We start from the raw sequence: 27,014 nt of genomic DNA, 5'->3' as shown, positions 1-27,014 counted from the left end.
ATTATCATGCAGTATTTTAGATAAGTGGATTTCCAAATGGTATTAGGTTTACTATTCTGAATATGAAGAAGTACATGTTCACTGTCAAATAAATTTAAAATAGGGAAATATATCACAGATTGAAAATTCCCCATCCAGAGAAACCTACTTACATTTTTAATATATCCTATCAAGCCTTTTTACCCCCTTATATAGATCTTTTTACACACACATTTTGGAATGAGGTGAAATCAACTTAAAATAAGTTGTTACAGATCATATTTGGATATTTGATTGTAACAGTTTTATTTTTAAATGTATGTTTTATATATATAGGAACATCCTATGTACTTTCTTCCCACCCTTCCACGTCTAAAATGACACAACAAAGGTAAGAAAGAAAAATAACGTTCCTTCTGTGCCAAACAACAAGAACTTGCCTAGCCATATTTTCTTATCTTGTTTTGAATTCTCAGTTTCTAGTACACAAAAATCAATGCAATAACATTTCCAAAGACCAACTTAACAGCATCTAGCAACTGCCTTTAACCATGGCAGATAATTGGCAATGAGGTATCTGTCTCAGAGGATATTTCAACAATAAAGAAGAAGCTCTCAGGAAAAATGTCCATTGTTTCCAGATCTAATGTGGTCCCGAAAAGTAAGAATCACTGTCAGATAATCTATATAAACACTTTCATAATGACAATCATGTTCAGTATGTCTGGGCTTTTTTTGAAGAAGAGTAAAATTTATTCTGAAAATGGGAAACTCTCCTTGGGAATCTGAATTATATTGTAATGTATAAAAGGAAAAAATTGCAATAATTGTAGGGTTGTTCGTTAGCTTATCAATTTTTGCTGGCAGTAATGGGACAAAGTAGACATGACAATAAGAAACGTGCAACACTGGTAAAATGCATAAAAACACATTCTAATCGGAAAGGAAAATTATAACTAGTAAGGAGAGAATGCCAGGATTTAATAATGAAATCAATATGTTCATGAAAAAATTCCTTGAATTGCCCCTTGGGATAGGATGCAGGCCTGTGTATACTGTTGTTAAAGGCTCAGTGCTGGTAATAATTGCTTATACCTAAATAATATGTCACTTTGAAAAAATAGTTCATGGTGATAAGAAAACTTTGATTTTTAAGATATAATATTGAAGTTCAATTTTAATCAACACTTTGGGCTAGTCTGAAAGTTCAATGCATTCTATAAATGATACATAATATCAATTACAGTAGTTCATAAGTGGCAACTAACGTCAAGTATTAAATTTGCGTTCTCTATATTTGTGATAAGGTCAGATCCATGCTATTGAATATTTTAACATTTTCTTCTCAAATAGGAAATAACTATTGGATCATTACAAAGAAGAACACTGTTGCAACTTGAAGTGGCTGGCTTCTTCACAGCTGACGTTCTTTGCAGTAATTTTTTCCAAAATAAGAAAAACCCTAGCTTTATTTTTGTCCCTTAGAATTCAGAGGTCTTATCAATGCAATCCTTTGACTAATGAAACCAGCTCTTTCTGGCCAGTTTTGGAGCGGCTAGGATGATTCCACAGAAAAAAAATGTATCCAGAAAAGACCCAGTGTTAGCCACAAATGGATGATATTATAAAAGTGAATTGTGAAAAGTTTCCATGGCTTAACAGTCCTAGAAATACATACTCCAGATTAGAAGTTTCTATTTTTTTTTAAGATACTAACCTCCATTCTTTTAATTCCTCCAACCCCTCGACCACCATAATACGAAGCATCCACAGTTGGCCACTTCTTATTAGGCAAAGGTTCTTCTTCCTCCTGTGGAAATATATTTTTTAAATGGTTTTAATTAATTTCTTAAAATACTGTTTAGTCAGAACCAACTCATACTTAAATATTTTTCTGAATTATGCCATTACTACGGAAAAACTATTTATTAAACATATGGATGCATTTACACTTACATGCATAAATTTCAAGTGGAGTTCTGCAGGATATGAGAACTCCTTCCTCTCCTCAAATTTTAGAAACATCTTTTACATCATCCCTAGGTAACTAGAAGTTGCTCTTTAACTATGGGAATCATTTGGTGTTTCAAATCTATTCATCACTTCATACTTAGAAAGATAAAATATTAAAATTAGGACAGCATTTTAACAATCATTAAAGCATCAATGTATGTGTAAGTTTGGACTCCATGAAATTTGAATTGAAAAGACAGGCAGTTGAGAAGCTTTGAAAATATACAACACCAGGACATTTCTTATTTCATGTTCCTAATATGATTCTGGCTAAAAAAATAATATAAAAGCACCAAGCATTTTGAAGAAAGTAATAGGATCTTTCAACTGTCAGCTTGAATCTTCTTTTTGTATATAACATAAGTGACATCAGAACTACTGATAGAGTACTATAAAAAATATATGAAATCTTTATGTACTATTGATTCCAATGGCCAGTTTATATCTAGCAATGTATGAAGGTCCCATTCCTCTAGCACATGTAATAAATCATAAGGAGATGAAAAGTAAACATTGATTTTTATAAATTAAAACATCAGTACATAGATATCATAGTTATCTAACATATAAAATTGATCAAATTTCGGGATGGTATCTACATATGGAAAAAAAAAACCAGCCATATCACTTTTTTAGGCACTCACCTCTTTTGGTGCAGGGGGTGGTGGTGGTGGAGGATCCTTGATAACCTGTCAAAAAAATCAAATACAAAAATTTCAATGGCACAGGAAGGAGATAGTAAGGATATGTAAAAATAATTAGATTTATAAAATACCATGGTACCTCCAAAGAAGTCCCCCAATGAATCTTGCCACTCAATATTCATGCCCCTCTCTTTGAATCTTGGATTGCCTATAGCTAGCTTTAGGCCAATAGAAAGAGGTAGAAGTAGTACTATGTGACTTCTGAGGCTAGGTCAAAAGAACTTAAGCTTCCCCTGACATCCATGGTACACTCACTGTGGGGAAACACTGCTGTCAGGTCAGAAATCCACCACAAGATCATCAAGCTATGAGGAAGCCCAAACTAATATAGTTTGGGTGGTGAGAGGGAGACACTAGCTGATTCCCAGTTATTTTGGCCATTCAACAGGAGATATGGGACATATGAGAGAAAAGTCCATCTTGGACACCCAGGCACTCTAAACTTCCAGATGACTCCAGCCAAACTGACACCTGACTATAACCACAATGAGACTCCAACTGAGAGTCTCCTAACTGAGCCTGTGAGTATACAAACTGTTACTTGAAGTTACTTATAACAAATTAACTTCTTAGCCAAGATTCCTTTCCTGTGATGTGTTACTCATGAAATCTTTTACACGTGTTTTTTGTTTGTTTGTTTGTTTGTTTTTTTGAGATGGAGTTTCACTCTTGTTGCCCAGGCTGAAGTGCAATGGCGTGACATCGGCTCACTGTAACCTCTGCCTCCTGGGTTATAGTGGTTCTCCTGTCTCAGCGTCTGGAGTAGTTGGGGTTACAGGTGCCCACCACCACGCTGGGCTAATTTTTTTTGTATTTTTAGTAGAGACAGGATTTCACCATGTTGACCAGGCTGGTCTCGAATTCCCGACCTCAGGTGATCCACCAGCCTTGTGCTCCCAATACAGTTAATTCTTCACGTGAATAGAATGGAGCCTAAGGCTTACTTTGAAATGAACTTTACTGGTATTGGGCTATCTGGACGTTCACACCATCGTGAGGGAAATCTTTGACCAAGGGTAAATGGCTTCGGCTACTTCACGTACACATCAAAGTCTCTATACTAAGAGGAAAAACTGAAAATGTTCCAGCTTGACATCATCTAATGTCAAATGTTTCAACTATGTTATTAAATTTTCAAAGGTTTAAAACGATAGCAACTTTGAAAATGAGATTCCACTTTTACCTTAGCAAAGAATTATTTTTAACTTGTAGTGTATTACTATGATCATAGATATATATTTAAAGACTGCTTGTCTTTTAAAGGTATGCACAAATATTTTGGTGAAATGATATGATTCTGATGTTTTCACCAAAATAATTAGGACATTGGGAATTGGATAGGGGTACAGATGAAGTAAGATTGACAATGATGCTCCACGATTGCACACACACAAGTGGCTCCTTGCTGCCCTGTTGGTACTCACTTGTCTGCACTCGACACCATCACCCCACTGGCGTGTATTCTCTGGTGGTTCCCTACTTCAAGGCATTCTCCTGTAGCACCCCTGACCCCCCACCACTGGAGCCCTTTTGCCAACAGCCCCCATCAAAGTGTTTTGCCAGCACACTGGGAACACCTCAGTTCTTTCAGTACAGAAAGTGCTTGACCTCGAGAGGTCAAAGAACAAAGCCATATGTCCAGTCCCAATCCCCCAGGCATTGGCATGAAGCTCAGGAGTGCTAAGCTGAGCCTTGGCCCCCTCAAAGCATCCTGAAATGAAGTCAAGCAACTAAACACAGCTTATACTACTTTCAAACCATTAAGAACATCAAAGAATATAAAAGCAAATAGCTTCATCCAAAGGACAGTAACTTCAAAGATTAAAGGAAAATCAGTGGACACAGATGAGAAGGAATGAGTACAAAATTTCTGGCAACTCTGAAAGCCAGAGTGTCTTGTTGTCTCCACAAACTACATCAATAACTCCCCAGAAATGGTTCTTAATCAGATTGAAATGGCTGAAATGATAGACACAGAATCAGAAACTGGATGGCAAGGAAGCCCAATGAGATACATAAGAAGGTTGAAACCTAATCCAAGGAAACTAGTAAAATGATCCAAGAGCTAGAAGATGACATAGCCATTTTAAGAAAAAAAAAATTGAACTTCTGGAAATTAAACTATGTTACAGAAATTTCATAATGCAATTGGAAGCATTAATAACAAAATAGGCCAAGATGAGAAAAGAATCTCAAAACTCAAAGACTGTTCCTTTGAATCAATGCAGGGAGAAAAAAAAAATTTAAGAATTTTTTTAAATGAAAAAAAAGAAAAAAAACCTCCAAGAAATATGGGATTATGTAAGGAGTTCAAACCTATGACTCACTGGCATTTCTGAAAGAAATAGAGAGCAAGCAACTTGAAAAACTTATTTGAAGATATTATCCACAAAAATTTTCCCAACCTCAATACACAGTAAACATGCACCTTCAGGAGATTCAGAGAATCTCTAAGATATACCAGAAAAGACATCTAGTCATCAGATTCTCTAAAGTCAATGCAAAGAAAAGAAATTTTAAAGGCAGCTACAGAGAAGGGGCAGGTTAAGTACAAAGGGAATCCCATCAGGCCAACAGTGAACCTTTCAGCAGAAACTTTACAAGTCAAAAGACATTGGGGACCTATATTCAGCAACTTTAAAGAAAAGAAACTTCAACCAAGAATTTCATATCCAACCAAACAAAGCTTCATTAAGTGAAGGAGAAATAAAATCATTTTCAGACAAGCAAATGCTAAGGGAATTCATTACCACCAGATATACTTATCAGAGGTCCTAAAGGGAGCACTAAACATGAAAATGGAAGACCTGCCACTACTAAAACACACTTAATACACATTCCACTGGTACTATAAAGCAACTATACAATCAAGTCTATATAGCAACTAGCTAACAACATGGCAGGATCAAATCCTCACATATCAATATTGACCCTGAACATAAATGAGCTAAGCGTCTAACATAAAAGATACAGAGTGGCAAGTTGGATAAAGAAAAAAACCCAATGATATGCTATATTCAAGAAAATCATTACACTTAAATTATATATATAGGCTGAAAGTAAAGGGATAGAGAAAGATCAATCAAGCAAACAGAAAACAAAAAATTAGAAGGGCTGCAATTCTTATTTCAGACAATACAGATTTTAGATCAGCAATGATCAAAAGAGACAAAGAAGGGTATTATATAATGATAAAAGTTTCCATTTAACAAGAAGACTTAACTCTCCGAAATACATACACACCCAACATTGGAGATCCTAGACTCATAAAAAAGTTCTTAGAGACCCATAAAGAAGCTTAGATAACCACACAATAATAGTGGGAGACTTCAACACTCCACTGACAGTATTAGATCATTGAAGCAGAAAACTAACAAACATATTAGAAACCTAAACTCAATACTTAACCAAACAGTCCTAACAGACATCAGCAGAATATCCAACAACAGAATATGCATTCTTCTCATCTGCAAATGGCACATACTCTAAGATCAACCGCATCCTCGTCCATAAAGCAGTTCTCAACAAACTTAAAAACAAATCATACTAATCACACTCTCAGACCACAGAACAATAAAAATAGAAATCAATACTAAGAAGATCTCTCAAAATCATACAATTACCTGGAAATTAAACAAACTTGCTCCTAAATGACTTTCAGGAAAAGAATGAAATTAAGGTAGAGATTTTAAAATTCTTTGAAACCAATGAAAACAAAGAGTCAACAGTCCCGAATCTCTGGGACACAGCTAAAGCAGTTTTCAGATAAAAGTTTAGAGTGCTAAATGCCTACATCAAGAAGTTAAAAAGATCTCAAAATAACAACCTAACCTCACACCTAGAGGAACTAGGAAAACAGGAGTAAACCAACCCCAAAGCTAGCAGAAGAAAAGAAAACCAAAATCAGAGCAGAACTGAAGGAAACTCAGATATGAAATCTGTACAAAAGATCAGTGAAATCAAAATTTTGTTCTTTCAAAAAATAAACAAGATTGATAAACCACTAACTAGATTACTAAAACGAGAAGATCCAAATAAGCATAATCAGAAATGATAAAGGGGACATTACAAATCCCACAGAAATACAAGAACTCTAAAATACTATTATAAATACCTTTATGTGCACAAACTAGAAAATTTAGAAAAAATGAGTAAAGGCCTGGCGCGGTGGCTCAAGCCTGTAATCCAAGCACTTTGGGAGGCCAAGGCGGGTGAATCATGAGGTCAAGAGATCGAGACGATCCTGACCAACATGGTGAAACCCTGTCTGTACTAAAAGTACAAAAAATTAGCTGGGTGTGGTGGCACGCGCTGGTAGTCTCAGTTACTCAGGAGGCTGAGGCAGTAGAATTTCTTGAACCCAGGAGGCAGAGGTTGCAGTGAGCCGAGATTGTGCCACTGCACTCCAGCCTAGCGCCGGGCGACAGAGTGAGACTCTGTCTCAAAAAAAAGAAAAAAGGAAAAAATGAGTAAATTACTAAAAATATACACTTCTCAAGATTGAACAACAAAGAAATATTTATCCTGAACAGACCAATAACAAGTTCCAAAACTGAATCAGTAATAAAAATATCTATCAACCAGAAAATGCCCTAGATGAGACAGATTCATGGCTGTATCCTATCAGACATATAGAGAATACCTGGTAACAATCCTACTGAAACTATTCCAAAAAACTGAGAAGGGACACCTCCATAACTCATTCTATAAGGCTAGCATCATTCTGATACCAAAAGCTGTCAGAGATACAGTGAAAAAAGAAAACTTCATGACAATAGGCCTGAAGAACACAGACATAAAAATCCTCAACAAAATACTAGTAAACCAAATCTAGCAGTGTATCAAAAAGTTAATCCACCATGATCCAGTAGGCTTTATCTCTGGGATGCAAGGTTGGTTCAACATATGTAAATCAATAAATATAATTCATCACATGAACAGAACTAAAAACAAAAACCACATGATCATCTCAATAGACTCAGAAAGACTTTAAATAAGATTCCACATCCCTTCATGTTAAAACTCTCAACAAACTAGGCATCAAAAAAATATACCTCAAAATAGTAAGAACCATCTATGCTAAACCCACAGCCAACATTATATTGAACAGGCAAAAGATGGAAGCATTTCTCTCAAGAACTAGAACAAGGATGCCCACTCTCACCACTTCTATTCAGCGTAGTCCTGGAAGTCTAAGCCAGAACCATAAGGTAATAGAAAGAAACAAAAGGCTACAGTACACCAAATCAGCATGGTCCTGGTACAAAAACAGACATATAGACCAATGGAACAGGTTAGATAACCCAGAAATAAAGCCACACACTTATGACCATCTGATCTTCAACAAAGTTGACAATAACAAGCAATGGGGAAAGGACTCCCTATTCAGTAACTGATTCTGGCATGACTGGGTTAGCTGTATGTGGAAGAGCAAAACTAGACCCCTTCTTTTCACCATATATAAAAAATCAACTCAAAATGAATTAAATACTTACATATAAAACCTAAAAGTCAAGATAAACCTAGGAAATACTATTCTGGACATAGGCTTTTGCAAAGATTTCATGATGAAGTTTCCAAAAGTAATGGCAACAAAAGAAAAAATGGACAAGTGGGACCTAATTAAACTAAAGAGCTTCTGCACAGCAAAAGAAACCATCAACAGAGTAAACAGATAATCTACAGAATGCAAGAAAATATTTGTGAACTATGCATCCAATCAAGGACTAATATGCAGAATCTATAAGGAACTTAAATCAAAAAACAACCCCATTAAAATGTGGGCAAAGGATATGAACAGGCACTTCTCAAAAGACATATAAATGGCCAACAAGCTCATAAAATAATGCTTGATTTTGCTAATTATTAGAGAAATGCAAATCAAACCCACAATAAGGTACCAGCTCACACCAGTCAGAATGGCTGTTATTAAAAAGCAAAAAATAACAGGAGTTAGCAAGGCTGCAGAGAAACAGGAACGTTTATACACTGCTGGTGAGAATATAAATTAGTTCAGCCACTGTGGAAAGCAGTTTGGAGATTTCACAGAGAACTTAAAGCAGAACTACATTTAATCCAGCAATCCCATTACTGAGGATATTCCCAAAGGAATATAAATCGTTCTACCAAAGACATATGCACTTATATGTTCATCACAGCACAGCATTATTCACAATAGCAAAGACATGGAGTCAACCTAGATGCCCATCAGTGATGAACAGCAAAAAAAAAAAAAAAAAAAAAAAAAGGTGATACAGATACACCAGTGAATACTAAACAGCTATTTAAAAAAATAAAATCATGTCATTGGCAGCAACATGGATGCAGCTGGAAGCCATTATCCTCAGAGAATTAGCACAGACGCAGAAAACCAAATACTACATGTTTTTTCATATAAGTGGAAGCTGCACATTGAGTACACATGGATAGAAAGATGGGAACAACAGACATCAGGGTCTACTTGAAGTGAGAGCCTAGTAGAAAGGTGAAGATCAAAAAACTACCCATCAGGTACTAAGCTCACTACCTGGGTGATAAAATCATTTATACACCTAACACCAGTGACAGGTAATTTACCCATGTAACAACCTGTACATGTACCCCTGAACATAAAATAAAAATTGAAAAAAAAAAATTGACAATAAGTTGAGAATCACTGAAGCTGAGTAATGAAGACAATGGGAAGTTCATAGGAAGTTCATACCTTGTTTTTCAAAATTTTGTTTAATTTTTAATTTTTGTGTGTACATACATTAGTTTCTCTCTTTGTAAATGTTTGACATTTTCCTTAGTGAAAGGGTTTTTATATTTTGACGTTATTAACAATGTTTAGAGAACTGACTCACGATTTTCTGCATACAAAATGTTTTCATCATCTAAATTTTAGTTTAGATCCAAACCTCAGGAAAATATACACAGACAATAACGACAATAATATAGACCATAACTAGACAGTAATTAAATTTGACTGAATCTCCTTTTGAATGTTACAAGAAATGCCATTATTTCTACTTAACCCTTTTATTTAACTCAATTTTATTTTTTCAACAACCATAAAATTCCACTAGATTTTAATAATCTTGAAAGATACAACTTTAGGACTTTTTATACTTAGCACAGAAATAAATGCCAATAGAGAATTAAGATTTAAAATAATCCCATAATAAAACAAAATAAAGTTCATCAAACTACAGGTATATTTCCTCTATGAAAAAAGAAAGTACGTCATATCACTACGAACTTGCATATCCAAAACAATTAATGAAAACCAGATCTGTTAGCATTTTATAGTGAACAAAGTCAAAGCTAACCTAATAATCTTCATTTAAATGCTAACACTTTCCTATCTTCCCTGTTTCTTTCAAGTGCATAACTTTTCAGTTGCAGCATCAAAATTTTGGCATAATCCATCATGTCTTTTCTCACTTCTAATGACTTCACCGAATCATTTCCATGCCCTATACATTTGAAATATCCCCTACCTTCCTCTCTCCATGATAAATTCTCCCAATTTTCCCAAAGAATATATGATTCTCTTGATATGCACAGATGCTCTGTTCTCTCCCAGAATTTATCCAAGTTGATAATTTCATCTACTAAAAAATGGTGTTTATTAATTTTATCTAGAAAAAAATAGCAAGTTTCATGAAAACATGTGTTATGTCTGCTTTGCTCCTCACTGCCTTTCTAGTACTTAATAGAATGTCTAGCACAAATTAGACTTTCAAGGAAGTAAGGAAAAAGAGAAGGAAGGAAGAGATGAAACAGAAAGGTGTGAGAATGGCAGAGAAAAGGAGGGAAGAAGGGACAAAGAAAGAGAGGGAAGAAGGAAGAAATAGAAATTAGGAAGAGAGGAAAAGAAGGGAAGGAAGCAGGAGAGAGAAAAGAAGAGAGGAAGAAACAGAGAGTCAAAAAGGAGGAAGGGAAGGAAAGAGATGCAGTGGAGAGGGAAAGACAAGGAAAGAAGGGATTATTTTCATTCCATTCCCCTGTCACTCCTAAAAGCATAATCTCAAGATTCTTTGGACCTCAAATGTATCTAGTACAACATTTTTCAACTCCTCCAATGCATATACGATCAAAACTTCAATACTCTGAAAAGTTCCTACCAAGTTGTAGTCTAACTATGTTTGAATTACTGCAATAAAGAGAAATCCACTACTTTACAAAGCACTTCAGTCCATTGGCAAGGAACCCACAACATTTGAAAGTTTTGCCCCCAGATGAAGCCAAAGCACTTCTCACTCTGTAGTTTCTCCCACTCTGACAGTTTCCAGTCTTTAGTCTTGATCCTAGAGTCTGGCAATACGCCACACACACACACACACACACACACACACACACACACACACACACACAAGCACTCACTCTCTCTCTCTCTCTCTCCCTTTCAGAAGACAGCAGTTCCTATTTTTGAATGCTAGGGTAATTACCATATATCTGTTGAGTCTACCAATCCAGAACCTAAATATATCAAACTTTTCTAATGAGATGGTTCCAAGTTATCTGGTCATCTTGGTCAGGTTTTTTTTTATTTGTTTTTTTGGTTTTTAGGTGTGTGTGTGTGTGTGTGTGTTTTGCACATATTGATTCGATCAATATTTCAAAGTGTGGCTTCCAGAACTCATAACATTTTAAATATGCCTGAACCATCATAAATAAATGAATGGTGCTCAAGACAAAGGAGACGCATTCCTGACCTTTTCTCACCACCCTATTCTAAGAATTTTAATTAATAATATATTCACAAATTTATTGATAGTTATAATTACCATAGACTTTTTTTGCATCAACGACTAAACGCTCTACTTGTAGTGAAATTAGACATGTAACTTGTTTCTCTATCTCCAACTGATTCCCTATTTTAACCTATGTAGACACGTCAATATTCTTCTAACAGAAACTTAATCAATCATTTCCCTGGTAAAAATGAATCAATAGTCCCAATGCTCACAATTTGAATCAATAGATTACTAAATTTTAGTGGAAAGACCTTACAAGTCATGCTTCCACTCTTAGCCTTGTGAATTTCCATAAAGTGCTCTCTGGAGTTCTCTCACTAGAAAAAGATCAAGATACATCCTTCCATGCCAGTAAGTCTGAGAATAATATATCTGAACTCATTTCCATTTCATTGTGAGGACTTCATATTTACTATTCTTATTACATGTATATCTTGCACTGGTATATAAATTTCTGAGGACATAAATACTATCTCCAACCCTGTTCTGTATTACATCCTCTTGAGAATTACTGAACATCCCTCTCCATATTCTTCCTTTTTTAATGTCATATTCATTAGCCTGTATAGCATCTCGTTTAACATTGATATGGGAAAACTGAATTTCAATTTAAAATCCTCATATGACCACTGTTGTCAAACTCACATAGTATAACGGGAAGCATCTTTGCATTCCATCTCTTCACTGGAGATCCTTTATCTAACATAAGCTACAGGCTAAATACCAAAACCCCCTTTGCAGCACATATACATGAGCCAGTTTTTCTATTCTCACTGTTAAAATGCCTCAGCATGGTGTTAGTCCCTCCACAGTTAAGCCCTAACATCTATCTACAAACATCCCTCTACATGCACCTCCTCTCCAGCCAGCCTGATGATCCTGGTGCTTCTCCCCAAATACAGTGATCATTTTCATGTTAGGTCCCAACCAGCCGTCACAGAGTAGCCCACCAACTTTCTGTTGTTTCATCTAGAAGACATCAAACTTTTAAAAGTATATGTTGCTGCACAGTTGAACCATTTATGCATCATTGATTTGGGTTTATATGTTGATTTTGTAAATTTTAAATTATCCCTGGAAATTACAAATTCCTTAATGGCAATAATCATCTCTCCTTATTTATAAATGCCATCATGCCTAACAAAGTACTCTGCACACAGTAGATACTAGAGGTACTGAAAATATATTGAAAGTGAAACTGATAGAATGCTCACAAAAAAATTATTGTTGATTTCCAAATGTATAAGTAAAACATTGAGGAAAAAAACATACACAAATAATAAATAGAGATTTACATGAAACTAAAATATTACTAGTTCCTAAAAAAATGATGCACTAAATTTTTTCCTCAACCAATAAAGTCAGTTAACTCAATTGTAGAAGGAAAGATAGAAGTATACTAAGTTTCTTCATCTGGGAAATAAATTGGATTAACTGTAGGTCCTTTTCAAAATGACAATTCTAATAAAATGATAAAAAATACATATTACAACGTTTCTACTAGGTCTTTTGCTCCTCTGCCTTTCCATGGTTAAGTATGGCCATATGTCTATATGCAATTGGTGAATACAATTCCAGAAAAGAACATTAGAGTTTGTTTTTTTTTTAATAGTATGCCATTATTCTTTTGTGTGAATAATTCATGACTTATTATCAATTTAAAGTGAAATAAAGTCCTGACAAAAATATTTTCTGTATTGTTATAATGAAAACAAAGCCCTTAAAGCTCTATCTAAATCAAATTTTGATTTGCTAAATTAAGAGACACAACCACTGTCATGACAAATAATAGCACCTTCAGAAGCTGAACCAGAGCTAAGGTTCATTTGTGTGTTATTATCACTATTAACAAGAACCACCCTTTATTGATGCTGCCAGATACTACATACTCTGTCTCTATCATTCTCTTATTTTCATAACTCTGTGCAAGCACTATGTTCATCCTCATTTTAAATATAAGAAGCAGAAAGCTCTATCTTCAAAACTTGTCCACGTACATACAAAGAGAAAACACAGAATTAGGACTGAAACCCCTGAGTAGTCCACCTATCTCCAAACTCCGAGTTCAACTTCTGCCATATGACATCTTTTTTTGCAAAGGGGAGGAGTACAAAAGGAAAAGCCTACAATCTGTTGAGTAGTTGTTACTTACCTGCATAGATGGATGGATGGATGAATGGATAGATACATAGACGATAGATAATTACACAGAGAGTTAAATTTAAAAATGTTGACAACTATATAAGATAGAGTTTATCACCATTTTATACAGATATAACATTTAGCTAATATGCCCAATGTAACCCACCTCAAAATTTGGAGCCAAGACACCAAATGGTTTTCTTGTGATGTTTCAAGATGCTCCCTCCCTCCACTCTGCCACACAACCTCATAAGTAACAAAGAAGGGTGAAAATAATCTGAAGCCATTTGGCTCAAAAGCCAAAAATGGCAAAAATCTGTGTTCAACTGACATTCCTACATTTCAGTAAAACTAGTTCAGGAGAAAAGAAAGATTTACTGTTAGTAAAAATACATTAAAAATAACAGTCATGAGAATCCCATTCTTATATCAAATAGTGCAAGAATACACATTCATTACAGAAAAGAATGTATTCATATGCACCATATTTTATGAGAATTTGCAGATTTTAAAAGGCATAATATTGCCTAGTTGCCAGAATTTTTTCCACTTAGCATCCTTCAGCTCTGCATTGAAGATTCTGGAAAACACTTTCACCACTTTATGAACCATATGCAGAGTTTGATTCTTCTCCAATTTTTTTTCATTTGTTATTATCATCATCAGGGAGGATTACATCTCATCTACTTAGCTGCTAGAATGAAGATTTCAGCTTGGAAGAGAGCCGATTTCTTAAAAAAAAAAAAAAGTTAGCTGCTTCAGGCAACAGTCCTTTTGATCTGCTCATTAACACTTTTCAAATGTTCGAGTGATATGGGCATTCTTTGCGCTAAAAAATGTCAGCACTGGAGCCTGCAGCCAGCTTGATGCGATCATATGTTCCAATATTCAGAAAAGAGTGAAAAGAACTGTCAACATTGAATTGCCTTGGATTAAAAAAAAAGATATTGTACAACGACTGTAGACCAAGTAGTATTTCAGGACTGATTTTTCCAGTGACAAAAAAAAAAAAAAAAAAAAAAAAAAGAGCCCAATTTATCAGTAATGTCATCTAGGTGCCTAAGGACCCACAGACAATAGAGAAACCTTCTTAGTATTTACAAGAGTTTGTTTAAAATATATGTGGGTCTTCCTTTCATTCTCCCTTTTGTTTTTGATAAGATCAGAGAGGAAGTAAAATGCCTTTCTTTTGACATACATAAACACAAAGTTCCCTTACATTATTAGTTGTGAAGTCCTTTTCTGAATCCCACGAAGTTAGACACCTTCAACATCCTGACCAAAATATTCAAGTTATTTCATCCTCCGCTTTTTTTTCTCCTTGACAAACTCATCAATGATCAAAGAATTCTACTTTAAACAAATAAGTGAAATCTGGACAATAAATATAATTTAGAAAGCCAAATGGGGACTAAGAAGGACAGTGTAAGAATGTATTCTGCCAGGAGTTAGGTAAAGGTGCTTCTGTGAAAGCAAATAAACAAACCAGGATAAGTTTGATACCATTTTGTAAAAGATGCTCTGTTGGAAAACATCACCATGAAAGCAGTAAGACCAAACACCACGCTCTATTTCAAGAAGGCAACCAAACATAAATCATCTTATTTAATGGTACAAGGAAGGCATATTAAAATTTAAATTACTTTTGTTTTATTGTGCATTCCAAAAAAGAAATCAGGCTGCTCTTGAGGTAACTCAATAAAGGTACCAGGAGCCCTCCTCAACAATAAAAAATAAGCGCAATGTAGAAGCATTATTACTATTTAGAAAAGAACAGCACAGCTGTTGCTGGCTAAGAAAATGATTCTATAGAGCTCCAGCTAGACATATCCTCATTGCAAAAGATCAACTTATGTATAAGCAAATTGGGCTTCACAAATATAAGTTTTTAAATGGACTTTTAAAGTAAGACTTATGAGATCTTTATATAACATCTTAAATGCACTAAAGGAAAATGAATTTGCAATTTTCCCTTGAGGCTGGAGAACATTTGCCAGGGACACTAAAGCAAGCGAACATTTGTCATTTTCAGCATATTCTGGTATTTGTTTACAGCTGTATAACACAATCTAATTGACAACACTCAGAAAGCCTTTGTTTGCCACCTATCTGTAATTCATCTGGAGAGTCTGATTACCCCAAACTATGCAAATATAGACTGTCATTTCTCCTATCCTGATTAGTAAAACAAATTTGTTCTTAACTCAAAATATCCTCTAATCTAAATAATGATGAAAACATCTATATTTTCTGATGTCACTTACAATTCAAAACAGGATAAGTTTTGCTTTAATGTCCCTGCCTTTTTAACCTAAAGAAAAAGACAGGATGCTTATAATGGCTTTGTTAAAGAAAGGCAGTTATAGAGGATGGATGTAAGGAAGGATACACAATGAACAGAATACAGACTCTTAAACAGATGTTAAGAAATAACTTCACACAAAAATGAGAACTTTTCCCTTCATGGAACAGTTTGAAAACTCAACACAATCTATAATTCACTAATGACAGTGCCTACATATTCAAATTTACATGAGGACTCCTTTATTATAAGGCTTTCTAGATAAAGGTCTCTAAATATCATTGGTTTAGATTTATACTTTTGTATGGAAAGCCCAGACACACAGAGGACACTATCTGCATCATTTAAATTACATCACAACTCTCTGTCATTCTTGAAAACACTCTTTAATATGAACTCAAAGATTTAAAATTGAAAAAAAAATAGTCTCCTATTAAAAGCATCTTGGCTGACCAGACCTTCTATGGCAAGAGTTTTTTCCTTAATCTTTTTTATTTTATGCCCCTTCATATGGTTTGGCTCTGTGTCTCCGCTCAAATCTCATCTGGAATTGTAATCCCCATAATCCCCACGTGTTTAGGGAGGTAACAGGTGGGAAGTGATTGGATCATGGGGGCAGTTCCCCCATGCTGCTCTCATGATAGTGAGTGAGTTCTCACAAGATCTGATTGTTTTACAAGGCAGTTTTCTCTGCTCTTACTAGGTCTCTCTTTCCTTCTTCCTGAAGAAGATCTTTGCTTCCTCTTCACCTTCCACCATGATTATGTTTCCTGAGGCCTCCCCAGCTATGCAGAACTGTAAGTCAATTAAACCTTTCTTTATAAATTACCCAGGCTCGGGCAGTTCTTTATAGGAGTGTAAAAATGGACTAATATACCCCTCCTTACCAGTCTGGTGAATCTATGGACCACTTCCCATAATAATTATTCTAAATTAAAATGTATAGGATTTAAAGGACCCCAATCATATTAAAATGTAATTTTCAAATCTGTTTTAAAAAATATGAGATATGGAAATATGTATGTTTCTTTATTGACTCATTAAATAATACGCTCTTGTAATAGGTCTAGAAACTATCATAATTTTAAAGTAGCAATGCCTATAAAACACATTTCAAAAATACCTGAACAGTAGCCAGGAGTGGTGGTGCATGCCTATATTCCCTGCTACTTGGGAGGCTGAGGCTGAGGCAGGAGGATCGCTTAAGCCCAGGAGTTCTAGGCTACAGTGGGCTATGATCATGCCTGAGTGACAGAGAACCCAACTTTAAAAAACATCTGAGCAACTATTAATGAAATATAGGATACATGTGATTGCTACTGGTGACAGCTTTCATAACTGCTAATATTTTTGTGGACAGGGTAAAAAATTAATCAATGACAGAAATGATAAATTTCAGCTAGAAGTAAAAACAAAGATGTATTTTTTTTCCTTACAAGTTCACAATTCTCAGGTTAGACGTACCTGTGGGGTATATGTAGCAGCAACTAGACAAAAGTCAAACAACTTCTACTTCAGAGTTTTATTATAATTAAGAAATTCTTACATATTTGTATCTTAGTTCCCATGAAATAGGACTACAAGGGCCATGTTTCCTATTGTATATATATTATAAAAAACACATTTTAAATGAAGTCATTGAAAATCATACCAAAAATGACCATCATAAATTTCCTCAAGCACAATACTTCTCCATAGTTGACAGAAGTTTTTACTATAACTAACAAAAAGGTACTCTATTTTGAATTTGATTTCCAAGTATATCAATATAAATTTTCTCAATTTTAAGAATTGGGATAGGTCAAGAAGATGCATTCAATAACAAGCATTCACTGTGTAACATGCCTGGTTTACAATGATGGGTAAATACACACAGTACCTGCCTTCGTGATTAGCCTATAAAGGGGAGAGAAATCTTAATTTTACTAAAGTATCAGAAAAAAGGTACCATTTGCTCACTTGACAGGGTAATGTTATAAGAATTTTGACTAAAAATTTAACATAAAACATCCTAGAAGGGATGTTTCTGACTGATATGTTTCTTTTTCCTGATATAAAACTGGTACAGCTAACCAGGTATATGTTATAGTTTCACAGATACAATAATTAGTCAAATGTTTAAATTCTTTGTTTACCTTCATAGAATGAAGGTCAATTTCTAGCTTTCAAGGGATTCAATAGTTCAATATTTGAATATGAATGAAACTGTACTAGCTCTTCTACCAAATAATATCACCCTTGAGAAAGCTATCCATGGATGTCTGTTGCCAAATAGTTCTAATAACATATGTGCTTTGGACACTGTTGAAAATTGTAAATCGGTCTCTTCCAAAAATCCCTTGTTGCTCTAAGACAGTAAGTAAATTGTACTCAGTATATGAAGCATTATGCGTACTAACTGCAGTTATAAAACAGAGGGGTTATTCTAATTTCAAAGGATGCATATTGGATTTAATAGCCTTGATACCATTGCAAGTATTTAAAAATATATATTTCATTGTCTCTCATTTTGCAATCTCTTGTACTCAAAGTTCAGGGGGTTTCTTTCTTTTCTTTTTTGTAACAAATTTATCTGAAAACATAAAAATTCCCCAACGCTGAGGAATATCAGAAACACTCGGAAGATATACTGAACATCTTCTTGCTACTATAACAAATAATCATACACTTAGTGTCTAAAGACCATACAAACTTTTTTTATACTTCTGGAAGCCTGGAGTCCGAAATGATTCTTACAGGGTTAAAAATCAAGCATTGGCAAAGCTCGTTCCTCCTGCAGGCTCTAGGGACAGATCTGTTTCTTGCCTCTTCCAACTTCTAGTGGCTGTCAGCATTCCTTGGCTTGTGGATGCACTGCTCCAATTTCTGCCTCTATAGTTACACTGCCTTCTTCTCCTCTATAGTCTAATCTCCCTCTGTCTCCCTTTTATAAGTTTTGGATTGCATTTACAATCCATCTAGATCATCCTGGATAATGTCAAGATTTTTTATTTAATCACAAAGTAAATAAAAAATTTATATTATTTATTTATTTATTTACTTACTTTGCTATACTATTTATAGCAAAGTTACTTTTGCTATATCAGCTAACATACAAGGTTCCAGGGATTAGGACCTGGATATCTTTAGAGATCTTTATTCACTTTACTGCAGAAGGCTTTTCCAACTGTATGACTTCTGGAGCTGCTCAGTCTACCCAACCCCCTTCCCCTCCAGGAGAATTACCACCATTGGAAACCTGATACCCACTGTTCCGAAAGACTTCTGTTATTTGAGGCAGAAAAAAGAAACCTGAGAATCCTGTCTAAAATATAAGTAACAGTGTCATCATTAACGCATTGATTACATGTCTATGAAATTTTAAACTCTGGACAATGAATGATTTAATAATGTATAAAATATGACAATATTTCACATTTTGGCATTTTTTAAAATATGAAATGATTGAATGCAGAATATGTGACAGATATTGAGACTTCTGTTCAGGGAGTTTTTTTCCATGTTCTCTGTCTTGATAAGAGCTCCTGAGCATACAATGCTCACGGAGGTGGATAAGTGACGCACCATAAATGTGCCTGAGAACAGACATTTTTAGCTGTTTAGTCATGTTTCAGTTGAAAGATTAGATTTAAATATTTGCCACTAGTTCTTAAAACACATTCAAGCAAAAAGAAATTTGCAAAACATCATGCTGAAATAAATGAATTTCATTTTCTGTTAAAAACACGTTACTAGCAATGATAGTCAAAGTCAAATTGATCCCCAATAATTTAATGCTACTAAGAGTTATTTAAATCATCACATTCTAATTTCAGCATTGCAAAAATATAACCTAAAAGGAACAAAACAAAACAAACACCCTGCAGTGGTACTACAATACCCTCTGGAAACTCAAGATTCTTTTCCACAAGGTTATTGTCACACTTCCTCCTTCTTTTCACCCTTTATTTTTCTCTAGTTCACTTAATTTCAGTTTAAGATTCCAGCTATTTACACTTTGTTAGAAGTGCTTCATTCTGGCCATACCTAAGGTGCACTATCTGTCTCTGCCTTTCTATTTCAATTGTTGATGAAACTCAGTTGAATACAGTCTTAAATAATTTTTGCCAGGACTAGACCTTAGCGCTACTGTGAAGCTAGCAAAGCTTCTTTCAGGTAATTAGACTATCAAATCTCTCCAGTGGCTTATCATCCCTGGGAAGAGATCAGACTTTCTATTACAAGACATAGGAGGCCCTCCCCAATGGTTTTGTCCCAAAACCCAAATCATCATTCACCTAGCACAGTAGGTCTCAGCCTAGCACTTCTAAAAATATGTCAGAATAACTCATGTTTCCACATGCACTTCATCTGCAATGTCCTTCAATGAACTTACAACATTTTATTTAGGACTCAGAACTAAATGTGGGATCATCAACTCAGTCAGGTTTCTTTGAAATGCTCCCTTCAGTCTCTGCAAACCCTTCCTCCTTTATGTTTCTATTGTTCTTTACACACATCACTACTGGGACTTCCATTACCTTCCATTTACACTTATTTGCAAACATTTCTGTGTTTCCATATTAAAATGCGAATTTCCATATCATATTATAAGCATTTTTGTATCTCCAGTTCCTAGCACAGTACTGACACCTACTAGATAATCAATCAATATTAACCAAGGGCTGAATTCAGAATTTCACCTCTCGTTTCTTCCTGCTTTAAAATCTATTTTACAAATGTTTGCCATCATTCAGTTATACCTAGGTATAATTATAAGTTCATACTTATATGAACTTATAAGGGCTAATTGCTTTTTAATCTATATTTCTAAGGGTTAAATAAAGGTGGTTTCCTCTATTAAATAAGTTCAGAAAATTAATAAGCATTCAGGATGTTTCTGAGGATAGGAAGCCTTTCTGACATCCTGATACTCCACCATTAAAGAGGCCCATTTATGCCTTATAGAAAGTAACTCCATGATTTGAGATCTGTAGAGTCCAAGGTTTTAGAGTCCCAAGGATCTAGTCTCTGATCTAGTCACCTGATGATTGGATCCTCTTCTTAATATACAAAATGATGGTCAAAACCCATATTTGAGCACATTTCATTTTGCATGTGTCTTTTTAAAAATCATACAATTTGACACTTCTGAGCCTTCTGGTCAATACTAAGTGAAATTGCAAAGTTAAAAAAAAAAAAAAAAGGAAGAAAAGAAAATGCACCACCACAAAGTCTAAATTAAAAAACCAAGGAGCACAACTTGCATTAAGTCATCTTTTTTCTTTTTAGTTTGATACTCAAGTATGCTAGCCACCCTAAAATAGCTGTAACTAGATAATCAAGATTACAACAGGAAACTGAGCATAAATTGCTATGGCAGGAAACTAATTAGTTCAGCAAAGAGACAGGATGCTTCTTGTCTCTACTGTTATCTGAGTCAATTCTATGCCTCCTCCATGGGCCAACTGCTCTGAGATAAAGGATTGTAAAGTTGCCTCATGAAAGCAAACTGAACTACAACTAATAATAAATGCAGGGATAAAACAAAACACATCTGAAATTTGCAAAGTAGATGAAATCAGTTAGCAAACATGAGGGCAGGCGGGGGGGAAGGTAGTCTTGCAGTATTATATAAAACATTACCACAAGCTACAGAAGATTAAGTTCTATATTATGTGCTTATAATAAAATGAATATTCTCAAAATTAGTAGTAGGCATGCTTTGAAAGAGAGCTTCCTTAAGATATCTTTTTCTATGAAACCTGAACAATCTAAATTGGATTGCTCGAAATGTGTAGAATGATGCCCCCTCCCAAACTGTTCATAATTACCTGGTACTGTGAATATGTTATCATAATGGCAAAAGGGATTTTGCAGAAGTGATTAAGGTTCAGGACCCTGAGATGGAAGATTATCCTGGATTATCTAGGTGCATCTAACTTAATCACATAGTTCCTTAAAACTGGAGGACCGTTCCCAGCTAGGTTCAGAGTTAGTGGGAGATGTGCAGAAAAATGGTCAAAAAGATGCAACATATCAGGTTTGCAGATGGGGAAAGGGGTCCATGAGGCAAAGAAAATGAGTGGCCTATAGAAGCTGGAAAAGACAAATGAATGGCTTCTTCCCTAGAGCATTAAGAAAGAAACACATCCCTACCAATACCTTTTAGTCCAGGTAAACCCAGTGAATCTCACATCAAAGCTGTGATTAGATAGCTGGTAGATTTATGTTGCTTTTAGTCATCACATATGCGGCAATTTGTTACAGTAGCAATAGATGACTGATACCCACCCATATTCTTTCACAGGCTTTATGAAAACACAAAAAGTGACACAAACTGAAACTCCCCATCCTTACTCCAAAAGTAGCTGTTTAACAAATACCCTGACAATTGTGTATGACTAATTTCTGAACAAAAATTTTTAGAAGCAAACAGAGAAGGTCCTGAAATGGTAGACCCTTCAAAGAGAAAATCAGTAATTTAATGAGCACTTAAAAAAAGAAACTGACCAGCTAATTTTTTGTATCTTTAGTAGAGACAGAGTTTCGCCATGTTTGCCAGGCTGGTCTCGAACTCCCGACCTCGTAATCCACCCACCTCAGCCTCACGAAGTGCTAGGATTCAGGCATTAGCCACCACACCCAACTTCTAATTTTTTTTAAGTAGTGTTGCAAATCCTTCTTACTCACCACTTTACAGCAAAGGGGCCAAAACCACCACATCAAACCGATGCCCAGGAGTAGCAGTAACACCAAAATAACAATGATGGCTGCGATGCCATTAGACTAAAGCAGGCAAAAGAAAAAAAAGCAGTCAGCATAGGCTTATGGTCAAATTCCAAATGTATATATATTTTAAGGAAATACTAGGGAAATAATGCAGACAGCATAAAGCCAAACTAGATTTTAACTATATTATTTTAATTTCTTGAAATTGTGAAAATTTATCTTCCATTTAATATATATTATGTTTTAGGTTACGTTGTTGTGACAGGCAATAATAAACACAAACTGTCCCAAAATGCTGCAGACTCTTTACCCATATATCTGAAAGGAATGTAGGAAAAATTACTAATCAGGATTAGACTGGTCCCTATCTTTCACGTAAGGATTATTTTGGTTCAAAGCATAATTACCCATAGGCAGAATTGAGGCAAAATCCTCCAGACTTTTTGACAGTGAAACATTGTTTATTTTATATAGTTATATAATAAGATGAATATTTTAAAAAATTATGAGGTAGATGACAAACCAATAATGGTTCTTGTTGGCAAATGGTATATACACATCAACGCAAGAATACAGTCTCATGTGTTAATGAATCAGATGTTTTCTCATTGCAGCTGAAGTATGACCTACAAAGAACCACACTGGTGTTCTTTCCCTTACTAAGTACTGAGCTCTTCCAGCCTCAAGGCACCTACTCTGGGCTCTGTTCCTAAACCCTTTCACATAAAAACCACCTATTCATTTTACAGGGCTCGTATTAAGTCACTTTCATGGAAGTCTTCCTTGGACCCTTTGACTATAAATTGCCCCTTTGATTAAACAATTAATAGTTCTCTATACTTTAATCTTTAGTAGTTATCACAGTGCAATTAATTATGAGTTTTGTGATTGCTTAATTTCTATTTTCTGCCGTGATGTATTGTGAGCTCTAGGAAGTCAGGGGCTACATCTAGCCTCCTTAGCACCGTATACTCCATGTCTGGCATTGAAAAACTACTTACTGAGAGAATGAACTCTAAATAAATAAGGCAGCAAAAGACATGGATACAAAGAAGAATGTTTACTGAACTTTTACTGTAGAGATAGTTGCCAAGGGAACAAGAGGTCTCTCCAAAATGCCTAATCTCTAGAATCCTCAGTAATAATGTTTTCTTTTGTGTGTGTGTGTTTTTTTTAAGAGAGAGAATTCAGGAAAGAAAAGAAAAAGAAGAGAGAAAGAGAAATAAGATTAATACTTTATAGAAATTTCCAGGCAAATACCTAAGTAGTCTGTTCTTATAAAAAACATCAAAAGTGCCTTTTTCTTTACAAAATTCTAAATATTCATGAACAAATCATGCTACCCTCCACAGGCTTAAATACATTAAGCTCTGAAATCTAGGCAAACAAGAATATAACAGGAAAAGGATGTCATAGAAATGCATGGAAAACTGTGGTACCCTATGGGAAAAATATTGTCAAATGTATAAATCTTGATCTCACCTTCAAAAATATGGTCTTCTGAAAGACAGCCCTTATCTGTGACTGTCCATCTACAGAAGGAAGACAACATTTCTCACCAGACCTTTCCCACATGAGGATCCAGCCACAGCGCTCGTAGAAACGGCACACCATTTGGCTGTGCTATACAACTTTCAAAAGGGTTCTATGAACATTTGGTTTCCCCTTTTCTTAGAATTCACACCCGTGTTCAGAAATAAGGACATGTAACTAGAGGCCATGAAACTGCTAAAAATTTAGTGGTTAGTTTGTTCCTTCTATGTATGTGCCAAGAAAAGGAAAATCAGAAAATTGCACTGACAGAACATAACGTAGATGGGCTAGTCCTGATAGATACTTAAAATTCTTGATTTTTCCCTTAAAAATGCCTCTATTAGTAGCAATGATAAAATACCATGCATCTCCAGATACAAATATACATTTATTATAACAATATTATCATCTCAACTGATTCCAAAGACTTGTCTCAAAAAAATAAAAATAAATTATACACTTTCTAAAGACCTACAGATCTAACCTTCATAACATTTAATTCAAGAATGATGGGAATAGGATCAGAGGAAACAAAAAATGCTACCTGGCCTTGCCATCTCTTTATCTATCTATCGATCTATCTATCTATGTATGAATGACACAGGCCCCGAATGCACCAATCACAGACATCGGTTCAGTTAACTGGATACAAATTCAGGCTTTCCCATTGTGTTTGTTTTGATAGCCAGAGCCACTATCAGATAAGCAAGAAAGATGTTAGTCATGAAGGAAAAACAGTTTCATTTTGCACAAAACTTTATAAACATCTGGTGAAAGGTGGAACACACAGAATTCAGGTCTGTAATCAGATACCGTGTTGCAAACTATGGACTTAAGAGTCAGATAAAGAAGAGTATGAAACTAGATTTGATTACACATATATCTATCTTATGAGCAGAAACTAGAAGTTTCTCAGTTTTACATAGGCATGCCTCTCTTTACACAGACCTCAGGTCAAAAGTTCTAATAAATATTTAATTCTCAAATGTCATTGTTCTTGAACTAGGTAAAATAAATAAATACATATGACCGGTTGCTAAAAGTGGTTGTTGTTCATCCAAAAAATATTTGATGAGCACTCAATGCGTACTAGTCACTAAAAACAGGTACCAACATTATAATGTTGGATAAGTCTTCAGGAAGCTCACAGGTTAGAGAGACAAGTCTTAAACAAATAATTTCAAGTGTGAAGAGTGTGGAGGGAACATACAATAAGAACAGTAAAAGTGGGAAATAACCTACTCTGGGGTTCTAAGAGGACCTCCTGGAATAAGTACAAAAAGGCTGAGGTGGTGAGTGGAAGAGGGGTAGTCATAAACAGTGGCTTCCTGCGAGAATAAGAGAAAGACCATTGTGGGTGGAGCATAGCCTTTGAGGGGACTGAGTGACATTTTTAAGAGACTGAAGAAAGAAAATCAAACACAAATTTCTGAAAAGCTGTAATTTATTGGACTAATGGCCATTTGTTAGATGACGTTTCAATATGCCCTTTTTGGTATCAATTCTTCCCAATAATAGTTGTGAACAAGTAGCATTTCCGGATGTCTATGAAGACATGGGTGTGAAAGCTGAGTAGTCTAGCTGAGACCCAACACTCAGGTGTCAGTCAAGGCTATGAAGCCAAAATTCTTCTAAGGGTTAACTGGGGACATAGCAGGACTTAGAGCTTGATGTCAGGGTAGAAGGAACATATTTTCTAGTCAGTCTAGACACAAAACGTTCTTGAACTTCATCTGCATCTAATTTCTTTTTCTTCACTAAAAGCAAGTTATACAACAAAAAACTTTATTCTGCCAAATATAACTAAACCTCTAGCTAAGAGAATCATAGAAGTATAAAAACAAATCAGGGTTACTACTCCCCTTGCAACATAACTATGGGAAAGAGGAATCCCTCATGAAAGTTTCAAATGAGCATGAATTGTTATTGTTGCCGTCTATCTAGAAAATAGTGACTTCACAGCAGCCAGATTAGATGAAACAGACATAGAAAACGGAAAATCGGTCTCCACAATTTTGTTCCATGAATTTAGAGTTAGAGAAAGAAAATATAGTCATGGAACAGATGATTATTTAATTTACTGGATTCGTTTGGAATATTTGATGTCAGGAATTAGGAAACTATGTCACAAGGGTCAAATCCGGCCAATCTATTTCATAAGACCCCACACTTTTTTTACAGTATTATATAAACCTGAAAAAATCAAAAGAAGGATATTCCAATGTCAGTATACATAGTTTTGTTGAACACCGCCATTTGTTTACATAATGCATATAGCTGCTTTTGCACTACAATGATAGAGTTGAGTAGTTGTGACAGAGACCATATGGCCCCCAAAGCCTGAAGTATGTGTTTACTACTGTATCTGTCCTTCTACAGGAAAAATTCACAAACCCTTGTCCTATATAAATCAATGTAGAATCTGGTTTAAAATGGCAGACTGTGGAAATGTTCAGTCAGGGGGTGGGAGGAGACAGACGTGGGTTCAATTCTCAATTCTAGCATTTATTAGAGTGCAAAACTGGGCAAGTAACAACCTTTCAGAGCCTCCAGGCTCCAGGTATCCCTCTCTCAGGAGCAGTAAGGACTGAAGTCGCCTGTTAATGCTCATCAAGCCATGCACTTCTTTGAGGGCTGGGTCCACATAATACAAGAAGTACCTTCTAATGTGTTTGGATAATTGTGCACTGAATATTAGAGGTAGCTTCCTGTTCCTCAGTTTTCTTATCTGTAAAATTAATATAATCTTAACAGCTTCCTCTTGGATTTTGAGTGTTAAATGAAGCCATAAAGGACTTAGCACATATACAGCAGTGCTGAGCACAGCATCTGGCACTTAGTACATGCTCAGCAAACAGGTTCTTGGTATTGTTATCACAAAAGAGTCAG

At 35.2% G+C, this 27,014-nt stretch overlaps 1 protein-coding gene across 1 annotated transcript in view; it reads right to left on the bottom strand.

Moving 5' to 3' along the window:
• The window catches only part of ANTXR2 (ANTXR cell adhesion molecule 2), a 165,918-nt gene that overhangs the window by 65,136 nt on the left and 73,768 nt on the right, over nucleotides 1-27,014 (bottom strand). Inside the window, exons 12-14 of the mRNA XM_032239821.1 lie at nucleotides 22,554-22,649; nucleotides 2,637-2,681; nucleotides 1,697-1,789 (exon numbers count right to left, since the gene is read on the bottom strand). Coding sequence (XP_032095712.1) covers nucleotides 1,697-1,789; nucleotides 2,637-2,681; nucleotides 22,554-22,649 — 234 coding nt within the window. The remainder of the gene's footprint in view (nucleotides 1-1,696; nucleotides 1,790-2,636; nucleotides 2,682-22,553; nucleotides 22,650-27,014) is intronic.

Source organism: Sapajus apella, unplaced genomic scaffold (assembly GCF_009761245.1).
Source record: "Sapajus apella isolate SASKATOON/1434 unplaced genomic scaffold, GSC_monkey_1.0 scaffold45, whole genome shotgun sequence".
NCBI classification, from domain to species: Eukaryota; Metazoa; Chordata; class Mammalia; order Primates; family Cebidae; genus Sapajus; species Sapajus apella.
Note: the sequence above shows the minus strand (reverse complement) of the source record. Positions and strands in the feature narration are given on the sequence as shown.